The sequence below is a fragment of the Dendrobates tinctorius genome, unplaced genomic scaffold, assembly GCF_039654945.1.
Source record: "Dendrobates tinctorius isolate UK_male_01 unplaced genomic scaffold, ASM3965494v1 ptg000257l, whole genome shotgun sequence".
NCBI classification, from domain to species: Eukaryota; Metazoa; Chordata; class Amphibia; order Anura; family Dendrobatidae; genus Dendrobates; species Dendrobates tinctorius.
Window position 1 is genome coordinate 10399317 of NW_027361924.1, and position 22491 is coordinate 10421807.

At 45.5% G+C, this 22491-nt stretch overlaps 1 protein-coding gene across 1 annotated transcript; it reads left to right on the forward strand.

Annotated features, from left to right (window-relative positions):
- Nucleotides 1–11622: 11622 nt before the first annotated feature.
- On the forward strand, nt 11623–22208 carry LOC141069302 (uncharacterized). Its single transcript, XM_073558753.1, has 2 exons — nt 11623–13297; nt 19348–22208. Exons 1-2 carry the CDS (start codon nt 11729–11731, stop codon nt 21001–21003), a joined length of 3225 nt encoding a protein of 1074 aa, XP_073414854.1. The 5' UTR covers nt 11623–11728; the 3' UTR covers nt 21004–22208.
- Nucleotides 22209–22491: the final 283 nt, after the last annotated feature.

Here is a 22491-nt window from a genome sequence, read left to right on the forward strand (position 1 = left end):
TTTTTCTCTCTCTCTCTGTTTTCTCTCTTCCTTAGTGCCAGCCACTGTGCCCTCAGTACCAGTCAGTGTGATCAGCAGTGCTAAATGGGTGCGATTAGGTGTGGACATGGGTGTGACTAGTTGTGAAATGGGTGTGGCCGGGCGTGGCCAAAATTTGCAGCAGCGCGCCGCAGTCTTTGTCCATTTTTCCCTTCTTCAAAAGTTGGGAGGTATGATAGGGGCGGCTATGACCAGGGGGTCTGGTTGCCCAATGGATAGAGATTTGGGAGGAGTACTGCAACTAAAAGCAATAAATAGGACTGAGCTGAAATACTGGGCACAGCTGTGACTACATGTTATATAGTCGTGTTAATCTCTCACTTCTTGTAACCTACAAGTGCACAAAGATATTATATAGTCACCATGTGACTAGTGGGCCTGTGTAACTTCAAATGCCAGGGCTGAATTTTAGTCCCAGTCCGGCCCTGACTGTGTGTGTGCCCCACAAGAGACTTTTTGCTCCTGGAAGCTGACTGGGAGTCACTGCCTCTGCTGCAGCCGTTGCTGTGACTAAGGACAGATCAGGAATTGTTGCCTTCTTCTATACTACATCTTCATTTAACAAGTTGCCACTGTTGGGTCCTAAAGAGTGTGATGTGTGGTGCATCCATTCCAGCATGGAGAGGAGCTGTATGTCGGAGGTAACCCACTGAGACCAGAACTGTTTATTCATGTGCAAGGGGCCGGGGTGTGGGCTGACTGTGCCTCAGTGGATTCATCCATGACTACCACCCTGTGCCACCTTGTTACAAATACACCGATGTCTCATCTTATGCAAAATATGCACTCGATAACCAGACAGCAGAGGAAGTGTAGTTATGTATACTTTATTCTTTATGCTTCTTTATTCCTATATATATATCCTTTTGTGTGTAATGTATAACCTCAAAAATAATTTGACAGAGAAGAGCAAGCACTTACTTAGGACTATGGACTCATTCAGCTCTCCCTCTCCTCCCACAGATCAGCCTCCACCACAGCTCACCCACATCTCCTGCTTTCCCCCCCTCGACTATCAGAATCAGTGGAGTGGTCAGTACTCTGCCTTCTCAAACACTGCTGCCCCAGCAGAGAGCAGCGGTTGTGATGAGTTTGTTGCCTCCTGCACAGGGAAGGGCAGAGATGAAAAATCTCATTACACTGACGGCTTTATCATCTCAGCTTCTGTCTATGCAGAGAGCAGCAACCAGACGTCAAACTCCTCACAACTGCTGCTCTCTGTGATTGAGAAGGAAGAGCCCTTACTGACTGCTCCACTGATTCTGCTCCCACAGCTCCTCAGTTTCCCAGCTCTCCATCCATGGCTCCCCCACTCCTTTATGTCCTCCCACCACTCCCTAGCTCCAGGCCTCTTCTCTCACTTCTCCTGGAGAGCTTTCTCAAGATTACAAAAGTGACTATTATTTTTTTTTTTTATAAATCCCAACTAGTGATGAGTGAGCTCGCCACTGCTCCAATTCTCTATTGAGTGTCGGGGTGCTCGGGTTCGCTCGTTACTTGATCGAGTATCGCTGGTGCTTGAGTGCCATGCTCGAGTCCTCACCCTGCATGTTTCGTAGCTGTTAGGGTATGTTCCCACTGTCAGTGTTTGTTCAGGCTTTCACGCAGCTGAAATTCTGCATGAATGCCAAACCTCGGCTCACTTGCATTTTTGTATGCGTTTTTGCCACATATGTTTTTGTCTGTTTTGTATGTTAGATTAGATGTACAAAGATATAGATAGTCAGCGGCGGGTTAGTAGTGGGGGTGTCTGATAGACACCTCTCCATTACTAACAGGGTCGGACTGGGGTGTCTAGGGCCCACCAAGGGAATTAATTTTAGGGGCCCACCTACAGTAAAGTACAACTCAACATTTAGGCTTTGAGACCGCGGAATTACACCATGGGTATTTTTAGAGACTGCTTCTTCTGATTTTTCTTCAGAAACATAGGGTTGTTTAGAAGACATTGCTCTATAAATAAAATAATATATTACATTTTATCTGCTGACTAGTGATGAGCGATTATTTCCAATTATGAGAATAATGGGAAATAATCGGCTGGTCTTTTTTAACTGGTATTTGAGGGTCTAACGTAAAATATCGGAATTCCGATTTCCCATATCAATAGAAGTCTACGGGGAGAAATATCGGCATTTTTAAAAATGCCAATCCCCACTGTGTAATATAACCAGCGGGAAATCATCCCACTGGTTACATTGTCTAATAATCATTATATTTTATATATATTTTGAACGGAGGTTACTACATCGACATGATACCAGAACGGAGCTTACTACATCGACATGATACCAGAACGGAGCTTACTACATGGACATGATACCAGAAAGGAGCTTACTACATCGACATGATACCAGAACGGAGCTTACTACATGGACATGATACCAGAAAGGAGCTTACTACATTGATACCAGAACGGAGCTTACTACATCGACATGATACCAGAACGGAGCTTACTACATGGACATGATACCAGAAAGGAGCTTACTACATCGACATGATACCAGAACGGAGCTTACTACATTGACATGATACCAGAACGGAGCTTACTACATGGACATGATACCAGAAAGGAGCTTACTACATCGACATGATACCAGAACGGAGCTTACTACATCGACATGATACCAGAACGGAGCTTACTACATCGACATGATACCAGAACGGAGGTTACTACATCGACATGATACCAGAACGGAGCTTACTACATCGACATGATACCAGAACGGAGCTTACTACATCGACATGATACCAGAACGGAGCTTACTACATCGACATGATACCAGAACGGAGCTTACTACATGGACATGATACCAGAAAGGAGCTTACTACATCGACATGATACCAGAACGGAGCTTACTACATCGGCATGATACCAGAACGGAGCTTACTACATCGACATGATACCAGAACGGAGCTTACTACATCGACATGATACCAGAACGGAGCTTACTACATCGACATGATACCAGAAAGGAGCTTACTACATCGACATGATACCAGAACGGAGCTTACTACATCGACATGATACCAGAACGGAGCTTACTACATCGACATGATACCAGAACGGAGGTTACTACATCGACATGATACCAGAACGGAGGTTACTACATCGACATGATACCAGAACGGAGCTTACTACATCGACATGATACCAGAACGGAGCTTACTACATCGACATGATACCAGAACGGAGCTTACTACATCGACATGATACCAGAACGGAGCTTACTACATCGACATGATACCAGAACGGAGCTTACTACATGGACATGATACCAGAAAGGAGCTTACTACATCGACATGATACCAGAACGGAGCTTACTACATCGGCATGATACCAGAACGGAGCTTACTACATCGACATGATACCAGAACGGAGCTTACTACATCGACATGATACCAGAACGGAGCTTACTACATCGACATGATACCAGAAAGGAGCTTACTACATCGACATGATACCAGAACGGAGCTTACTACATCGACATGATACCAGAACGGAGCTTACTACATCGACATGATACCAGAACGGAGCTTACTACATCGACATGATACCAGAACGGAGCTTACTACATCGACATGATACCAGAACGGAGCTTACTACATCGACATGATACCAGAACGGAGCTTACTACATCGACATGATACCAGAACGGAGCTTTCTACATCGACATGATACCAGAACGGAGCTTACTACATCGACATGATACCAGAACGGAGCTTACTACATCGACATGATACCAGAACGGAGCTTACTACATCGACATGATACCAGAACGGAGCTTACTACATCGACATGATACCAGAACGGAGCTTACTACATCGACATGATACCAGAACGGAGCTTACTACATCGACATGATACCAGAACGGAGCTTACTACATCGACATGATACCAGAAAGGAGCTTACTACATCGACATGATACCAGAACGGAGCTTACTACATCGACATGATACCAGAACGGAGCTTACTACATCGACATGATACCAGAACGGAGCTTACTACATCGACATGATACCAGAACGGAGCTTTCTACATCGACATGATACCAGAACGGAGCTTACTACATCGACATGATACCAGAACGGAGCTTACTACATCGACATGATACCAGAACGGAGCTTTCTACATCGACATGATACCAGAACGGAGCTTACTACATCGACATGATACCAGAATGGAGCTTACTACATCGACATGATACCAGAACGGAGCTTACTACATCGACATGATACCAGAACGGAGCTTACTACATCGACATGATACCAGAACGGAGCTTTCTACATCGACATGATACCAGAACGGAGCTTACTACATCGACATGATACCAGAACGGAGCTTACTACATCGACATGATACCAGAACGGAGCTTACTACATCGACATGATACCAGAACGGAGCTTACTACATCGACATGATACCAGAACGGAGCTTACTACATCGACATGATACCAGAACGGAGCTTACTACATCGACATGATACCAGAACGGAGCTTACTACATCGACATGATACCAGAACGGAGCTTACTACATCGACATGATACCAGAACGGAGCTTACTACATCGACATGATACCAGAACGGAGCTTACTACATCGACATGATACCAGAACGGAGCTTACTACATCGACATGATACCAGAACGGAGGTTACTACATCAACATGATACCAGAACGGAGCTTACTACATCGACATGATACCAGAACGGAGCTTACTACATCGACATGATACCAGAACGGAGCTTACTACATAGATACGATACTTACTACTTACACGCAGAATGTAACTATGGCTTCTCACCTGTAAATTTGATGCTGAAATAAAAATGTACATATCACACTTTCTGAACATAACTGTGGCTTCTTCCCTGTGTGAATTCCCTGATGTACATTTGATTTCTTTGGATTTGATTTGACAGAAACAAATTGTGAGCGAATAATTCATTGATTTTGAATGGAGCTTACTACATAGACATGATACCAGAACGGAGCTTACTACATCGACATGATACCAGAACGGAGCTTACTACATCGACATGATACCAGAGGGGGCCACTACACAGCCCAGGCAGAGAGGGACCCACTACAAGGCCCTGGCAGAGGGGGGCCACTACATATGGCCCGGTAGAGGGGGGCCACTACATGACCCAAGCAGAGGGGGGAACACTACACAGCCCAAGCAGAGGGGGGCACACTACAAGGCCCTGGCAGAGGGGGGCCCACTACATGGCCCGGTGGAGGGGGGCCCACTACATATGGCCCGGTGGAGGGGGCCCACTACACAGACCAGGCAGAGAGCGGCCCACTACACAGACCAGGCAGAGGGGGGCCCACCACACAGACCAGGCAGAGGGGGGCCCACCACATAGACCATGCAGAGGGGGGCCCATCACACAGACCAGGCAGAGGGGGGCCCACCACACAGACCATGCAGAGGGGGGCCCATTACAAGGCCCAGCGCTAGATGCCATTCCTGTACATTGGTGGCAGTGGCACTGCACTTTTACTTACATTAATGCAGAAGCAGCAGCAGGAATGATCTCTCTAAGGTAATGAGCTTGTCAGTATATAGGAGAGGGGAAAACGTGCCTCCAGATGCGGTGTGGACACCTCAATGCCTAAAGCACCATCGTCCTTTGTGATAGATGCCTATAAGCTCTACACAATCTATATACCACACGTAAGTGAAGGTCACATTGACCGAAACGTCTTTTTTCGTGTACCACAATAAACCGCCTTACAAATACCTTTAAGTTGAGTGCTAGGTTCATATCTGGACACTACGCTGACAGACACAGCAAACCTTCTTGTCACAGCTCGCGTTGATGTGCCATCCTGGATGAGCTGCACTACCTGAGCAACTTGTGTGGGTTGTAGAGTCCGTCTCATGCTACCACGAGTCTGAAAGCACAACCAACATTCAAAAGTGACCACAACATCATCCAGAAAGCATTGGTACTGAGATGTGGTCTGTGGTCCCCACCTGCAGAACCACTCCTTTATTGAGGGTGTCTTGATAATTACCAATAATTTCCATCTGTTGTCTATTCCATTTGCACAACAGCATGTGAAATTGATTGTCAATCAGTGTTGCTTCCTAAGTGGACGGTTTGATTTAACAGAAGTTTGATTTACTTGGAGTTATATTCTGTTGTTTAAGTGTTCCCTTTATTTTTTTGAGCAATGTTTATTGATGGCTGTTTTGTTTCAGTTAACGTGTGCAGCATTTGGCAGATGCCCTAATGAAAAATAAGCACACCCTCATTATAGATAAAGTTATATGTCTGATGGTTTTTGTGTCCGTCATGTGACAAATACAGCTTGCACAAAACTGATGGTGGTTCTGGTGATGTATTCTGGTTCTGGTGATGTACTAATGTAGTGATGGTGATTTTGGTGCTGTATTCTTGTAGTGATGATCGGTGAATCGCGCATGCGCCGTTTTGAGCAGCTTCCCACAGGTGCGCACTGAAGCTGTGTGTACTACAAAGCTTCACTGACTATGCAAACAGAGCCACTTGCCACGGCTCAAGAGTGGGGAGCTGCTCGTCACGGCGCAAGCGCAGCTCCCAAATCACCACTGCGCAAGCGCAACTCCATGATACACTGCGCAAGTGCGGCTCCATGACACACTGCGCAAGTGCGGCTCCATGATACAGTGCGCAAGCGCGGGATTTTCAGATCAAATTTGAGTGACGTCAGCACAACCCTGAGAACATCATTCAGTTTGCATGATGGAAGGTTCACCTGTCACCATTGCTGGTCAGGAAGTGGAGCAGGTGGAGAAGTACAAATAATTGGGGGTCCAGTTGGACAGTAAACTGGACTGGAGATGCCACACGGAGAGAATTTACAAGAAAGGGATTAAAAATCTGTACTTTCTAGGGAAACTAAGATTGTTTAATGTGTAGAGCAAAATGTTAGAAATATTCTACCAGTCTGTAGTGGCAAGTGCCATCTTTTTCGCAATCATATGCTGGGGAAGTAGTGTGTGGGTGTCTGATGCTAAATAAGCTTTATCAAGAAGGCAAGCTCGGCTGTTGGCCGCCATTTTGCCACTTTTGAAGAGATAGTGGAGGAAAGAATTCTAAAGAAGTGTTTGGCGACAATGAGCAATAACGCACACCCGTTATATGAGCTGTTCATGAGGCAGAGGAGCACCTTTAGTAACGGTCTAATCCTACTAAGGTTTAAGAAGGAAAGATACAGGAGATCGTTCATGCCGACTGCTCTGGGAATGTACACCAACTACCTAAGTGTGAAATTCTCCAAGTGACTGGTGGATTATCGGCGTTCTAATGGTAAATCGTACTGACCAGTCATAAATAGAAATGTATGAGATTATACCTGCAAAATTCTACTGTTATGTTGTAATTCACGTTTATGTTCTGATGATGTGATACACTTTATTGATCCCGAGGGAAATTACATTATCTTATCATATCAGAACATGAATACGTCACAGAACCACAATTAGTACATGAATGCATCACTAGTTTCACCATCAGTACATGAATACATCTACAGACCCACCATCAGCACTTGACTAAGGCACCAAAACGCCATCAGTAAATTAATTTGTCACCAGAATCTCCATCATTCCATGAATACGTCACAAGAGACACCATAAGTACATGAATACATGACCAGAACCAAGAGTACTTGAATACAAGAACCAAGCTTAGCACAAGAATCAATTTTAATATCAAGTCAGTCCCATAAACAATTGTATCACATTAACCCACAACTCCCCAGTATGTCCTTAATAATGGTACGGAGATACTGGGAGTTGTTATTAACAGCCATTATCTGGAGTTGTCTCTTTTTATCTCCCTCTTGTCTAGATGCCATGATGACTTTTCACAGTCACAGCTATTCTCTGCCGATCTCCTTCTTCTCCATTTTTTTGCAGCACATCCCGACACAGTGCCCTTCAAAAATAAGAGTGTTAATAAAATGTCCTCTGCATAAAAACATCTGTTCATATTATGACCTAAATAAGCCTCCTATGGTATATGACCTCCACACTGTCTACCATTATCACCTGTAACCGCCACACCGACTGCCCTTATGTGCCATGGCTGTCCCCTCCCTAATTATCCGTTACACTTTCTCCACACTGTGCCTCCACCATGCTAACCCCTCTCCATATTGTGCCTCCATTTCACACTGTCCTCTCTCCGTATCTATTATGTCACATTTTCACACTAAGCCCTGATTCTGCCCTCTTCAAACTGTAACCACTCCTCACACTGTCCTCTACACCGCATGATGGTAACCACAGCCGCCCATATGGTATGACTTCCACGATAACCTCCCAATGTATAGTATAACATCCAGTACAGCCTCCAATATATAGTATAACATCCAGCACAGCCTCCAATATATAGTATAATATCCAGCACAGAACCCCCAAAATAGTATGATGTCCAAAACAGCCCCATGTATACTGTGATGAGCCCCACTGCATCCCATATAGTATTATGGCCCACAAACAACACCCCAAACAGTATGATATTCACCACAGCCCCTTATCCAGTAAGGCCAGCACAGCACCCAGTATAATGACCTCCACAGCCCCACATACAGTAGGGTCACCACAGCTCTTCATATACTTTGCTGTCTCCCCGCACAGCCCCTCATTTCATCGCCTGAGCGCACAGCCCCTAATTTTATACTTCCTTGCACAACCCCTAATTTTTTTTGAATCAGATCTTTTTTATTAAACATTCAGGAATCAATACAGAAAGAATATGACATCTTATATAGCTAGTAAAAATTACATTGAGAGCAGATATTATTTAAAGGGTAAAACTCTTCCTGTGTAAGAATAAATAAAAAGAAGAAATCTCAAAACACAGATATTTGCATAAAATTGAGCCTATAAACAACATGGCTCCACAAATAAACAAAAATCAAAATTATACATCAGTGCCTCATTTCAGCGGGAAAACCATCCCCGCCAGCCGCGCCACTCCGCATCATATTTCGCCCCCCCCGCATATCAGGTCCAATCCACCCCAGCCCCCTCCCACAGCGCCACTCAAAATCTACTTCGCCACAAAGGGCACTAGACTTTATTTTCACCCCCCAAGCATCCCCTCATCGCAAGCACAACAGCAACTGGTCCAACATCGCATCCCGTACCAGTGCGCCCGAGGGGAGACCCGGTGACTCCATCCATGGCTGCCAAATTTTGTAAAACTTTCTTAATGCATTTCTTTTTAAATAAGCCCCCCTTTCCAATCTGATGACATTATTTAGTTTATTTTTAAGCTCTGACAATGTTGGTGGCATAGGATCCAACCAATGATATGCAAGTATCTTTCTTGCCTGATACAGGGTGCGTGCTATTCCCAGGGCCACTGCAGAGTCCGGGTCAACCCCCTCCTCCCACAAATTCAACAAACATAGACGAGGTGACGGTCGTATTGTGATATGGTATACTTGGGCTATGAGTCCCAGGGTCTGCCTCCAGAAATCCCCAATGTGCCCGCACTCCCACATAACATGCATCAAGTGGGCATCATCCTGCCCACACCTAACACATTGTGTATTGGGCCTAAGTCCCATTTTAAATAATAAGCTGGGTGTTTTATATACCCTGTGAATGAGATATATTTGCGAAAGCCGCTGGCACTCAGAAACCGCCATTTTAGGGACCTGTTCTAGAATATCGGACCACTGGTCCTCCGTCAGGGGGCCAACGTCCCGTTCCCACTTATTCTTAGCAGCAGTCAGTGGATATGTCTCCAGATGGGCAGGCAATAATCTTTTATATAATTCAGAGATAAGTCCCCTAGAAGACTCAGATGTAAGCAGCATATGTAGTGTTTGATTATGACACAACCCCTAATTTTATTTGCCATTAGCACAGCCTCTCATTTTATTCCCCCGCTGCGCAGCCCCTCATTTTGTTCCCCAATACACAGTAATATAAGAATTACAAAAAATAGAGCAAAGAGCTTGTACTCACCTAATCCAGGATCCCGTCCACCATCTCCTCTTCTACGCAGTTCAGCAGTGGGCGCTGGATGGCGTGAGGGCATGACTTGATCACGCCATCCAGTGTCCCCTGGATGCGCCTTTTCCAACAAGTGCAGGCAAAAAATGGCCTGCGTCTTCCTGGAAATCACGGCGCATGCAGGAACGATTACAGCTCCTCTGCTCCTGTTCCGGCCGGCGCTAACATCAATTATATTTGTGTCTGAGAGACACAAATACATTTGAGTGCAGGGAGGGAGCTACTGAGTATTTTGTGCCCGCACCCTAGCAGTCTCTGTGCTGAATGTCTGCGGCCGGAGGAAGGCGATGGGTGGCCGCAGGCTTTCAGCGATTTTTTTTCAAAGTGCTCTCCCCTAGGGTAGGCAGGAGGTAGCGCCGTAGGCGGGTGCCTACCCTGTCTATTTCTTGTCCCAGCGCTGGTGCTGATTAATGGGTACAACTTAGTCTCGACCTCCATCAGGACAGGGTGCCCCGCAAAAGTTTTGATAAATTACTGCGATACTGGAACTTTGTCTGTGATTTGAATGTTTCTCGATGGGAAGAAAGAAATGTTATGAGCTCCCAGTTTATCCTTCTAGTGCAATGTATGTGTGATGTTATTGACCTCTGGGCAATTGACATCTGGGCAATAAAAATGGAAAAAGCATATATAGAATGGGAGGAATAGGGCTAAGCCACAGCACATGTGAAAAAGACTTGGGTATACTAATAGATCACAGACTGAATATGAGTCAACAGTGTGATGCAGCAGCAAAAAAGGCAAATGCAATTCTAGGATGTATTAACAGAAGCATACAGTCTAGATCACGTGAAGTCATTATTTCCCTCTACTCCTCTTTGGTCAGACCTCATCTGGAATATTGTGTCCAGTTTTGGGCACCACATTTTAAAAAAGACATCAACAAACTGGAGCAAGTTCAGAAAAGAGTGACCAGAATGGTGACCGGTCTGCAAACCCTGTCTTATGAGGAAAGGTTGCAGGATTTGGGAATGTTTAGTTTGCAAAAGAGAAGACTGAGAGGAGACTTAATAGCTGTCTACAAATATCTAAAGGGCTGTCACATTGTAGAAGGATCAACTTTATTCTCATTTGCACAAGGAAAGACTAGAAGCAATGGGATGAAACTGAATGGGAGGAGACACAGATTAGATATTAGAAAAAACTTTTTGACAGTTAGAGTGATCAATGAGTGGAACAGGCTGCCACGAGAAGTGGTGAGTTCTCCTTCAATGGAAGTCTTCAAACAGAGGCTGGACAGACATCTGACTGGGATGATTTAGCGAATCCTGCTTTGAGCAGGGGGTTGGACCAGATGGCCCAGGAGGTCCCTTCCAACTCTACGATTCTATGATTCTATGACCCAGCTAGCGGTGCCACCTCCCCCCCAATATAAATTACAATATTCTAGGTCACCAAGAGGCTCCATGATTATATAAATGTACGAGGCTGCTGGCTGAGCTCATCCACACCGGCCATAGACCTGCTTGGTGACTTGTAATAGTCTCATAATTTACTCAGATGCCTTATTAGTTTTACTTCAAGCAGCAGCTCTGCATTGTGAGGTTCTCTGTATAGTGTGACTGCCACTTCCAGAAGTGTAAGGGTTAATGTGACTTTAGAATCTCTGCCCTTTCCCCTTCCTAAATGAAGGAACTTGGTTCCTGCTCTCTCCCACTACAATGGCGTCTGCGGAGCTGAGGGACGAGCTGAACTGCTCCATCTGCCTGAGCCTCTATACAGATCCCGTATCCCTGAGATGTGGACACAACTTCTGCCGCTCGTGTATTGTGAGTGTGCTGGATGCCCAGGAGGCGGCTGGAGGGTATTCCTGTCCTGACTGCAGAGCAGAATATCCGGAGCGTCCGGCCCTGGAGAAGAACCGAAAGCTGGAGAACATAGTGGAGCGTTTCTCATCTACTCAGCCTGGTATGGAGGAGACCAGGATCTTCTGTACTTACTGTACAAAGTCTCCTGTACCGGCAGTGAGGACATGTCTGCAGTGTGAGACCTCCATGTGTGAGGAACATCTCACAGCCCACAATAAGTCAGTGAATCACAATCTCATTGAACCTACAGTGTCATTTATGGATCGAAAATGCTCCGCACACAATGAGAGCCTGAAATATTACTGTCCTGTAGACGCCGCCTGTATCTGTGTGTCCTGCTGGGTGGCCGGAGCCCATAAGGCACATGAAGTTGAGCCACTGGATGTCGCCTCTGAGAAGGCAAAGAAAAAACTGAGGCCTGTTATGGAGAAACTAAAGTACAAGAGAGAAGAAGCTCAAAAAAGAGTCCAGAATCTGAAGGATCACGGGACAAAACAGGGAAACAAATCAGCCGGACTCAGTGACAGAGTCGTTCTCCTGTTTACTGATCTCAGGAAGAAGCTGGATGATCTTGAAAAGAGAATCCAGGGAGAGATTTCCAGACAGAAGGATCAGGTCTTACATTCAGTCTCTGACCTGGTAGAACAGGTGGAGCTTCAAGTGGACAAACTGACCAAGGACATGAATCATCTTGAAGGACTATGTAATCTCACTGATCCACTGACCTTTCTACAAGACGTAAAGGCCGGTGACATCAGTGACGGGAGCTGTGAGGTCATCGGTGATGTAAGAGATGCTCCGTGTGTGGATGAAGGTCTAGTCTCACAGATATTACACAGAGGGCTGGGGAACTTTGCTGATGACCTGATTGATATGAAGATAAAGAGACAGTTCTCAGTGATGGAGAAATCAGACATATTACTGGATGTAGACACAGCCCATAATAACATTATTATATCTCAGGATCTCAGATCTGCTTCTTATTCCGCTGCATCACAGAACAGACCCGATGGGCCCAAGAGGTTCAGATCCCAACAGGTGTTAAGTTCCCGCAGCTTCTCCTCCGGGAGACATTACTGGGAGGTGGACGTGAGTCAGGCCGAAAGATGGAATATTGGAGTGGCCGGGGAAAGTCTAAAGAGGAAGGTGAGCGAGAAGAAATCTTATATTGGCTTCAACGAGAAATCCTGGACTGTAATTACTGCGCAAAATCTCTTTGCAAGTCATAACAATATTCATAAAAAGCTAGCGTCAGATTCTCCTGTGCGGGTTGTGGGGATCTATCTGAACTATGAGGCCGGGCGTCTGTCCTGCTATCAGGTGTGTGACCCCATCAGACACTTACACACCTTCACCGCCTCCTTCTCCGAGCCGCTCTATGCCGCTTTCTGTCTATATAGTAATTGCGTGATCAGAATCATAAAATAATTACAACAAAATGCTGACAGTAAAGCATAAAGTGTTTAATCATTTTAATCTCTGTGTATGTATTGCATCCTACCTAACTTTATTGTCTATACTACCTGGACGACACAGGATTTATTGTCTGTTGTCATGGAGATGTTTAGAAAATTAGGAAAGGGAAAGGGAAATTTGTGCTCACCAAAATAGTCCTGTAAGCCGGTCGTGCCTAGGGATCAAATGGCTGACCACCATGTGTTGCAAACATGAAGAGAGAAGGAAGATCCGGCACTGGAGACTTGATAAAATCCACGATAAGTTTTATTCACATAATTTCATGATAAAACCATAAAGGGGAAAACAGACCCCCCACGCCTGACGCGTTTCGAACCTTACACCAGGTTCTTCCTCAGAGACATGCCCTTTTATGCCCTTGAACCCGAGAGTTATGTAACACAAAATAGTTAATAGATAACTTTTCCGACATGTCTACTTTACATCAGCACAATTTTTGAAATATACCATATATATTTTTTTATTAGGACTTTAGAAGGATTAAAAGTTAATCAGCAAATTCCAACAACATTTTCAAAATCATTTTCTTAGGGACCACATCACATTTGAAGTGACTTTGAGGGGTGTATATGACAGAAAGTACTCAAAATTGACACCATTCTAAAAACTGCACCCTTCAAACTGTTCAAAACCACATTCAAAAAGTGTATTAACTTTTCAGGTGCATCATAGTGGGTCGTCCTCGCTTCACCCAGGGCTGTGGGGTACTCGGTACCGGGCCGGTGTCAGGGGGATGATGTGTCAAAGCAGCGGCGACCCGGTCTGTGGCCCTGGGCCCCAATATCAATGGCGGTGGTGTTTGGTTGTAATATAAAGTTCGTGACGACACCCGTGGTATTTGGCAAGTAAGATGGTAAGCCAGCGCTGCTTGCAGATCCACTGGGACTGATGGTGTGATGCAGCTAAGATGGTGTAGCTCCCCACAGGTGGAGCTGTAGTCCCAGGGCAGTGTATAGGTGCGATGGAGGAGTAGGGGCACAGGATGGTGTAGATGTTGATACCCCCAATGTAGCGGTGCTGATGCGGGAATGAATGGAGGACACCAGGGCTTGCAGTTTCAAAGCTTCAGGCTAAGTTCACACGTAGCGGAACTCTCACGGAAATTACCGCGAGAGTTCCGGAATTCCATTCCACGGGAAAATCGCATTTTAAATTCCCGCGATTTTCCCGCGGAAAAACTAGCATTTTGCAAGCGATCTGTAGCATCACTTGGAGAACTGATTGACAGGTTGGTCACACTCGTCAAACATAGTGTTTGACAAGTGTGACCAACTTCTTACTACTGAGGCTGTTTATGCAGCATCAGTAGTAAAAGATAAAATGTAAAAAATAATATAAAAAATGGTGTTATTCTTACCTTCTGACGTCCCGCGCAGCCTTCCTGCCTCTCTCCACGCTCTCGTTCCCAGTAATCCTTTGCGAAAATGCCCGTGATGACGTACGTTCTCGCGGAATCGTGACGTCTCGCGGTCATTCGCGATGACCGCGAGACTTCGCGATCCCGCGAGAATGTACGTCATCGCGGGCATTTTCGCAAAGGATTACTGGAAACGAGAGCATGGAGAGAGGCGGGAAGGCTGCGCGGGACGTCGGAAGGTAAGAATAACACCATTTTTTATCTTAAATTCTATGTTTTACAGGGATATGGTACCCAAAGCCCGGAGGACAGTCTCCTCTCCTCCGGACCGTGGGTACCATCCGCAATTGTTCTGCTTACTTTTCGCATGGTGTGCACAGCCACATGCGGGAAGTAAGCGGAACAATGCATTCCTATGGGTGCGGGATCGCCGCGATTCCGCAAAATTAATGAGCATGCTGCGTTTTTTACTGCGAAGCGATTCCGGGACAGAGGCCCAGCCAACCTCCAGGCAAGATAGGGCTCTCCCCGCCAGCACCCCTCCAACATGTGTCTTTGCTGAACAACTCCTCTATAGCGCCTATTGGTGTGAAGAGCTCCAGCACCGTGGTTCTCTGAAGTTCCTCCTGTCAGATGTTCCTAACAACTCTCTCACTTGTATGACAGACAGCTGTAGCCTGCTTCGGGGACTCCCTTCTCCTGAGTTCCGGCTCTCTATCCGTTTCGCTGTTGTGTCCCAAGTCTTAGATGGGAGTAGTGCATTTACAGCCAACTACTCCACCGGTGTCTGCTGCAGAACCATACGTGTCCATACAACCTCGGTGACCGGGCCCCGGCCGTGCGCTGAGACCCTATAGGCAGGGTTCCTATCCAACCCACTCCTCCTCTCTGTTCTTCTTCCACTTCGTTCCGTACTTGTCTCTCTCTCTCTTATGGAAATGCAGGTTACAGTTCTACGTCTCTCTCTCTTTCCCGTGCCAGCTGGCTCAGGTCACTGAGGCAGCTGCACATTCTTTCTTTCTTTCTTCCAGGGACCCTCACTCCTGTCTCAGTGGCTTCCGTCCCGACCGACCTTCTCTCAGCCTGTCCCCCTCTCTGGGAGACTGACCACCTCTCTCTGACGGCCCCCTAAGGGACTGAACTCTAATTCTATCTTTCCCATTCTTTTTATACTAACTCCACCCACCTCCCAGCACATCTCGTGTTACGAAGCAGGGTTCCACGAAGGGTGCTCTGCTACCCCCAGCCTGAAGCTGCTAGGTGTCCCTGTTGAACTATCCTGTGTGTGGGATGCAGGTGTTGGAGTGTGGCAGGGAGTTCCCACCTTACCTGGATGGTGGGGCACTACACCTTAGGAGAAGGTGCAGTACCTCTGTGGCGGCTGAGCCTCAGGGGCGCCACACTAGGAGCTAAAGAAATGTGGAAGGAAAAAAAATTAAGTTTTACTTTTTCCCATAAAAATGTTACTTTAACCCCAAATTTTGCATTTTCACAAGGGTAAGAGGAGAAAATGCACCATAAATTTTTTTTGTGTAATTTTTCCTGAGTACGCTGATGCCCCAAATACGGTAGAAAACTACTGTTTGGGTGCACGGCACGGCTCTGAAGAGGACCGCCATTTGATTTTTGTAATGCAATATTGACTGGAACCAACAGCGGACGAAATGTTTCGTTTGGAGAGCCCTGATGTGCCTAAACAGTGGAAATCCCCCACAAGTGACCCCATTTTGGAAACTAGACCCCTCAAGGAATTTATCTAGATGTGTGGTGAGAACATTGAAGCCTCAAGGGCTTCACAGAAGTTTATAACGCTGAGCCGTGGAAATAAAAAAATCACGTTTTCCCTGTAAAAATGTTGTTTTAGGCCCAATTTTTTTATTTTCACAAGATTAACGGGAGAAAATGGCCCACAAAATGTGTTGTGCAATTTCTCTTGAGTACGCCGATACCCAATATGAGGGGGAAAATTACTGTTTGGGCGAACAACAGGGTTCGGAAAGGAAGTAGTGGCCATGTAACCAACCCAGTAAATCGATGAAACCACCATGACGGAGATGAAGGGAATGTTAATAACTGCAGTCCTTTCATCGCGGGAAGGAGAGGTTTATTTCTCTAATGAAATTAATGGGGATCCAGGCAAATATCTAAGTGGAGAAAATTTATATCCCAAAACCATACATTTGTATTTGGCAAGTATCACAGACACCTATTAATGCAGCGGAGATGGGAAAGTTTGAGGGAATTTTACATATGTACATTCCTGATTGTGGGTTTATAATGTCACACAATCCATGACAAGGACTCGTTTGAGTATCCGTTCCAAGATTACCTCAAGACTGACCGCTGTAGAATCTGCTGAGTTTTAGGGGCCAGTTAATATTAATTAACAAGACATACTGGATCTTTAAAAGTGGATTTATTACAAATAGGATATTTACAATAACATACATAATGGAAACCTAAAGGAAAAGGGCACAATGAAAGGGAAAACCTAATAGGAGAGGGTGATGGAGATGGGAAGTTGGAAGATGCCTAACTAGCTTGGTGTGCTACCTTTATATACAGCTCTGGCAAAAATTAAGAGACCACCACATCAAAACCCTGTCATGGGCAGCCCATTCTCCAGACCTGAACCCCATTAAAAACCTCTGGAATGTAATCAAGAGGATGAGGGATAGTCACAAGCCATCACACAAAGAAGAACTGATTACAATTTTGCACCACAAGCAGTGTGAAAGACTGGTGGGAAGCATGAAAGCTGGGATTAACAATCATGGTTATTCCACAAAATATTGATTTCTGAACTCTTCCTAAGTTAAAACATTGGTATTGTTGTTTCTAAATGATTATGAACTTGTTTTTACATTTTACTCAATAATATACCTATAAAGAGAAAAATCAGACAAACTGAACATGGTCTCTTAATTTTTGCCAGAGCTGTATATATATATATATATGGGTCGCCCTCACACCCATGGCTGTGGGGTACTTGGTACCGGGCCCGATGGGCTCCAATGGGAGAGGTCATGGCAGCTGTGACCCGGCCCGTGGCCCTGGGTGCTCATTGTAAAAGGGGTTGTTTCAGTGTGCTTATGGTGATGAAAGTTTATAAGTGATTCGTGAGGCCACCTGTGGTGTTCGGCAATAGACATGTAAGCCGACGCTGCAGACAGATCCTCTGGGACAGATGGTGTGGTGCAGCAGTGATGTTATAGGCCTCCGCAGGCAGGGCTGGAGTCCCAGGGCAGTGTAGGTGAAGTGACACGTAGATCGTGTAGTGTCAGGCGCAGAGGTGGTGGCTGTGCTAGGCGGGATGGCGCAGGGAATAAGTGGAGGACATGTAGTTCCAAAGCTTTACTCACAGTCTGTAGTACACACAGGTGCCTGCCTCCGTGCCATGTCCTCCGGGTCAGGGACTCAGTCAACCTCCAGGCCAGATGGAATACTCCTTTCCAACACTCCGCCAACATGTGCCTTTTCTGAACGTCTCCTCTTATAGCGCCTTTAGATGAAGTACTCCTAGTACTGAGTTACACTGGAGATCCTCCTGTCCGATGTTCCTATGAACTCTACTTGTACGGCAGACAGCTGTAGCCTGCTTCGGGGACTTCTTGCTACTAAGTCCCGGCTCACTATCCAGTTGCTGTTGTGCCCCCAAGTCTTGTGTGGGAATAAAGTGGTCACTACTTCTATTCCTCCGCTGTCTGCTGCAGGACCATTAGTATCCGTACAACCTTGGGGACCAGGCCCCGGCCTTGCGCTTAGAACTTCTAGGAAGGGTTTTCTTCTAACCCACGTCCACTCCTCACGTTCCGTACTAATCCTTTCTATGGAGAGTCAGGCTTTCAGTCTATGTTGCTCTCTCTTCCTTTCCTGTGCCAGCAGACCCAGGTCACTGGGATCTGCCGCAGCACTTCCATCCATCTATCCCTCTCTCCAGGGATCTTCTTCTCTCCAACTCTCTAAACAACTGAGCTCTCTTCCTAAACTCTTCCCACTTAATGTAATGTAATCTAACTCCACCCACCTCCCAGCACGTTTCGTGTTCCAAGCATGGAGCCACCAATGGGTGCTTTGCTAAACTCCAAGCAGGGAGCCACCAATGGGTGCTTTGCTATACTCCAAGCAGGGAGCCGCCGAAGGTGCTTTGCTACACTACTTTGTGGTGTGGGATGCAGGTGTTGGAGTGTGGTCAGGAGTCTCCACCTTACCTGGATGGTGGGATACCACACCTCAGGAGGAGGTGCAGTACCTCTGTGGCGACTGAGCCTCAGGGGCGCCACATATACATACACATGTCACACAGTCAGACATAGCCCATACATTGCCCATCCATGTAACACCTCCACATAATAGCACCATTTAATCAGGTCAGTTTTTAACGTTCTCCAGAATCATACTTATGGCTGCTGATGTCAATGCTTTTCTGAAGGTGGCACTCTTAGGTCCAGAGTGGAGGATCAAGGGTCAAATATGATTGCAGTATAAAAGTAAAATAGACCGGTCATATGGAGCGCAAGTGACGCAGTTCAGCTGGTATTTAAAGTCTTCATTCATTAGTTTCCAGAATGCGTTTCAACGGAATGGCTCCGTCTTCCTCAGGTGGCAGTTAACTATAGTGTGTGCCTATTGCTTCCAGAGCTGCAGAGGTTACTTGAAACCCTCCTCCCCCCCTTGTGTGAAGAAACTTTTCAGGTTTAGACTCCCGCTCTTTCCCACTACAATGGCGTCTTCTGAGCTGAGGGACGAGCTGAACTGCTCCATCTGCCTGAGCCTCTATACAGATCCCGTATCCCTGAGATGTGGACACAACTTCTGCCGCTCGTGTATTGTGAGTGTGCTGGATGCCCAGGAGGTGGCTGGAGGGTATTCCTGTCCTGACTGCAGAGCAGAATATCCGGAGCGTCCGGCCCTGGAGAAGAACCGGAAGCTGAGGAACATAGTGGAGCGTTTCTCATCTACTCAGCCTGGTATGGAGGAGACCAGGATCTTCTGTACTTACTGTGATTCTCCTGCCTCGGCAGTAAGAACTTGTCTGCAGTGTGAGGCGTCTTTTTGTGAAGAGCACCTAAGCAGACACAGTAAGTCACCAGAACATACCTTAGTTGACCCCACTGATTCCCTCGAGGAAAGAAAATGCTCCACACACAAGGAGGTGCTGAAGTACTACTGTCCTATAGACACCGCCTGTATCTGTGTGTCCTGCTGGGTGGCCGGAGACCATAAGGGTCATGATGTGGAGCTACTGGATGAGGCCACTGAGAAAAAGAAGGAGAAAATACAATTTGTCTTAGAGGAAATTAAATCCAACAGAGAAGAAGCTGAAAAAAGAATCCAGAATCTGAAGGATCATGGCACAGAACAGAGAAAGAAATCTTCCGGACTCACCGACAGAGTCGCTCTCCTATTTACTAATCTCAGGAAGAAGCTGGATGATCTAGAGAAGAGAATCCAGGGAGAGATTTGCAGACAGAGGAATCAGGTGTTACTATCAGTCACCGAACTGGTCAAACCGGTAGAGCTTCATGTGGACAAACTGGCCAAGAAATGTTATAGTCTTGAGGGATTATTTAATGTCACAGATCCACTTACCTTTCTGCAAAAAGAGATAAAACATGGTGACATCAGTGACGGGAGCTGTGAGGTCACAAGTGATGAAAGAGATGCTCTGTGTGTGGATGAAGGCCTAGTCTCACAGATATTACACAAAGGACTGGGGAACTTTATCGATAATCTGATGGATCTAAAGAAGAGACAGTTCCCAGTGATGGAGAAATCAGACATATTACTGGATGTAGACACAGCCCATAATAACATTATTATATCTCAGGATCTCAGATCTGCTTCTCATACCGCTACATCACAGAACAGACCCGATGGGCCCAAGAGGTTCAAATCCCGTCAGGTGCTAAGTTCCCGCAGCTTCTCCTCTGGGAAACATTACTGGGAGGTGGACGTGAGTCAGCCGAGTAGTTGGATGATAGGGGTGGCCGGGGAAAGTCTGGAGCGAGAGGTGAAACAAAAATTTACTTATATTGGCTTCAATGAGAAATCATGGGCCATTATTTGTGAGAAAAACCTTTTTGCAAGTCATAACAATATCCATAATCAGATGTTATTAGATTATCCTGTGCGGGTTGTGGGAATCTATCTGGACTATGAGGCCGGGCGTCTGTCCTTCTATCGTGTCTGTGACTCCATCAGACACTTACAGACCTTCACCGCCTCCTTCTCCGAGCCGCTCTATGCCGCTTTACATGTGTATGATAATTGTGTCATGAAAATCCTAAAATAATTACAACAAAATTGCAATAGTAAACTTTAAAATAAAAAAAATAATATTTAGCCCCTGACCTCATAAGATATTATTTAGCTGCAAGTTCCTTTCCCTTAATGTTTCCAATAATTTTAATCTATGTGTATGTATTCAATGGCCTAACTATAGTCTGATAATCCTTGGTGTAAAATTTGGACCTGGGCCCCCACCTGCACATTGGGCAGATGTATGGGCCCTTGTAGCAGTCTAGATCCTATAAACACATGAATTTGCCCCCCATAATTATGTCCCCCGTCATGACTCTTTTTTGTAATAATCTCCCCCATACTTTGCCCAATGCTATAAGATTTTTCCCCATCCAGTGCCCCTTCATGGTATGATGATTCCAAAATGGTATAGTGTCCCCCATGCTGGTATAATATCACCAATTCTGATATAATATCCCAAATTCTGGTATAATGTCCCCCATCCTAGTATAAGGTACCACATTCTGGTATTATGTCCCAATGCTGCTATAATAGCCCCCATTCTGGTATAATGTCCCCTGTCCTGGTATAATATCCCCAATTCTTGTACAATGTCACTCATCCTAGTATAATATCCCTAATTTTGGTATAATTTCCCCCATCTTGGTATAATATCCCCAATTCCTGTATAATGTCCCCAATGAATGCTGGTGCAATTTCCCCAATTCTGGTATAAGGTCACCTATCCTGCTATAATATCCCCCATTCTGGTATAATGTCCTCCATCCTGGTATAATATCCCTTATTCTGGTATAATATTCCCCATTCTGGTATAATATCCCTAATTCTGGCATAATGTCCACCATCCTGGTATAATATTCCTAATTCTGGTATAATGTCCCCATCCTGGTATAATATTCCCCATTCTGGTGTAATGTCCACCATCCTGGTATAATATTCCAAATTCTGGTGTAATGTCCCCCATCCTGGTATAATATTCCGAATTCTGGTGTAATGTCCCCCATCCTGGTATAATATTCCCAATTCTGGTATAATGTCCCCCATCCTGGTATAATATTCCCAATTCTGGTATAATGTCCCCCATCCTGGTATAATATTCCCAATTCTGGTATAATGTCCCCCATCCTGGTATAATATTCCCAATTCTGGTATAATGTCCCCCATCCTGGTATAATATTCCCAATTCTGGTGTAATGTCCTCCATCCTGGTATAATATTCCCAATTCTGGTATAATGTCCCCCATCCTGGTATAATATTCCCAATTCTTGTATAATGTCCCCCATCCTGGTATAATATTCCCAATTCTGGTATAATGTCCCCCATCCTGGTATAATATTCCCAATTCTGGTATAATGTCCCCCATCCTGGTATAATATTCCCAATTCTGGTATAATGTCCCCCATCCTGGTATAATATTCCCAATTCTGGTATAATGTCCCCCATCCTGGTATAATATTCCCAATTCTGGTGTAATGTCCTCCATCCTGGTCCACCTTCCGTTCTTGTTTAGGATATTTT

Coding starts and splice junctions, on each gene's coding strand:
- LOC141069302 (XM_073558753.1), top strand. CDS start 11,729: ATGGCGTCTGCGGAGCTGAGGGACGAGCTGAACTGCTCCATCTGCCTG. Junction 13,298..19,347: donor ATTGCGTGATCAGAATCATA/AAATAATTACAA, acceptor TATTGCTTCCAG/AGCTGCAGAGGTTACTTGAA.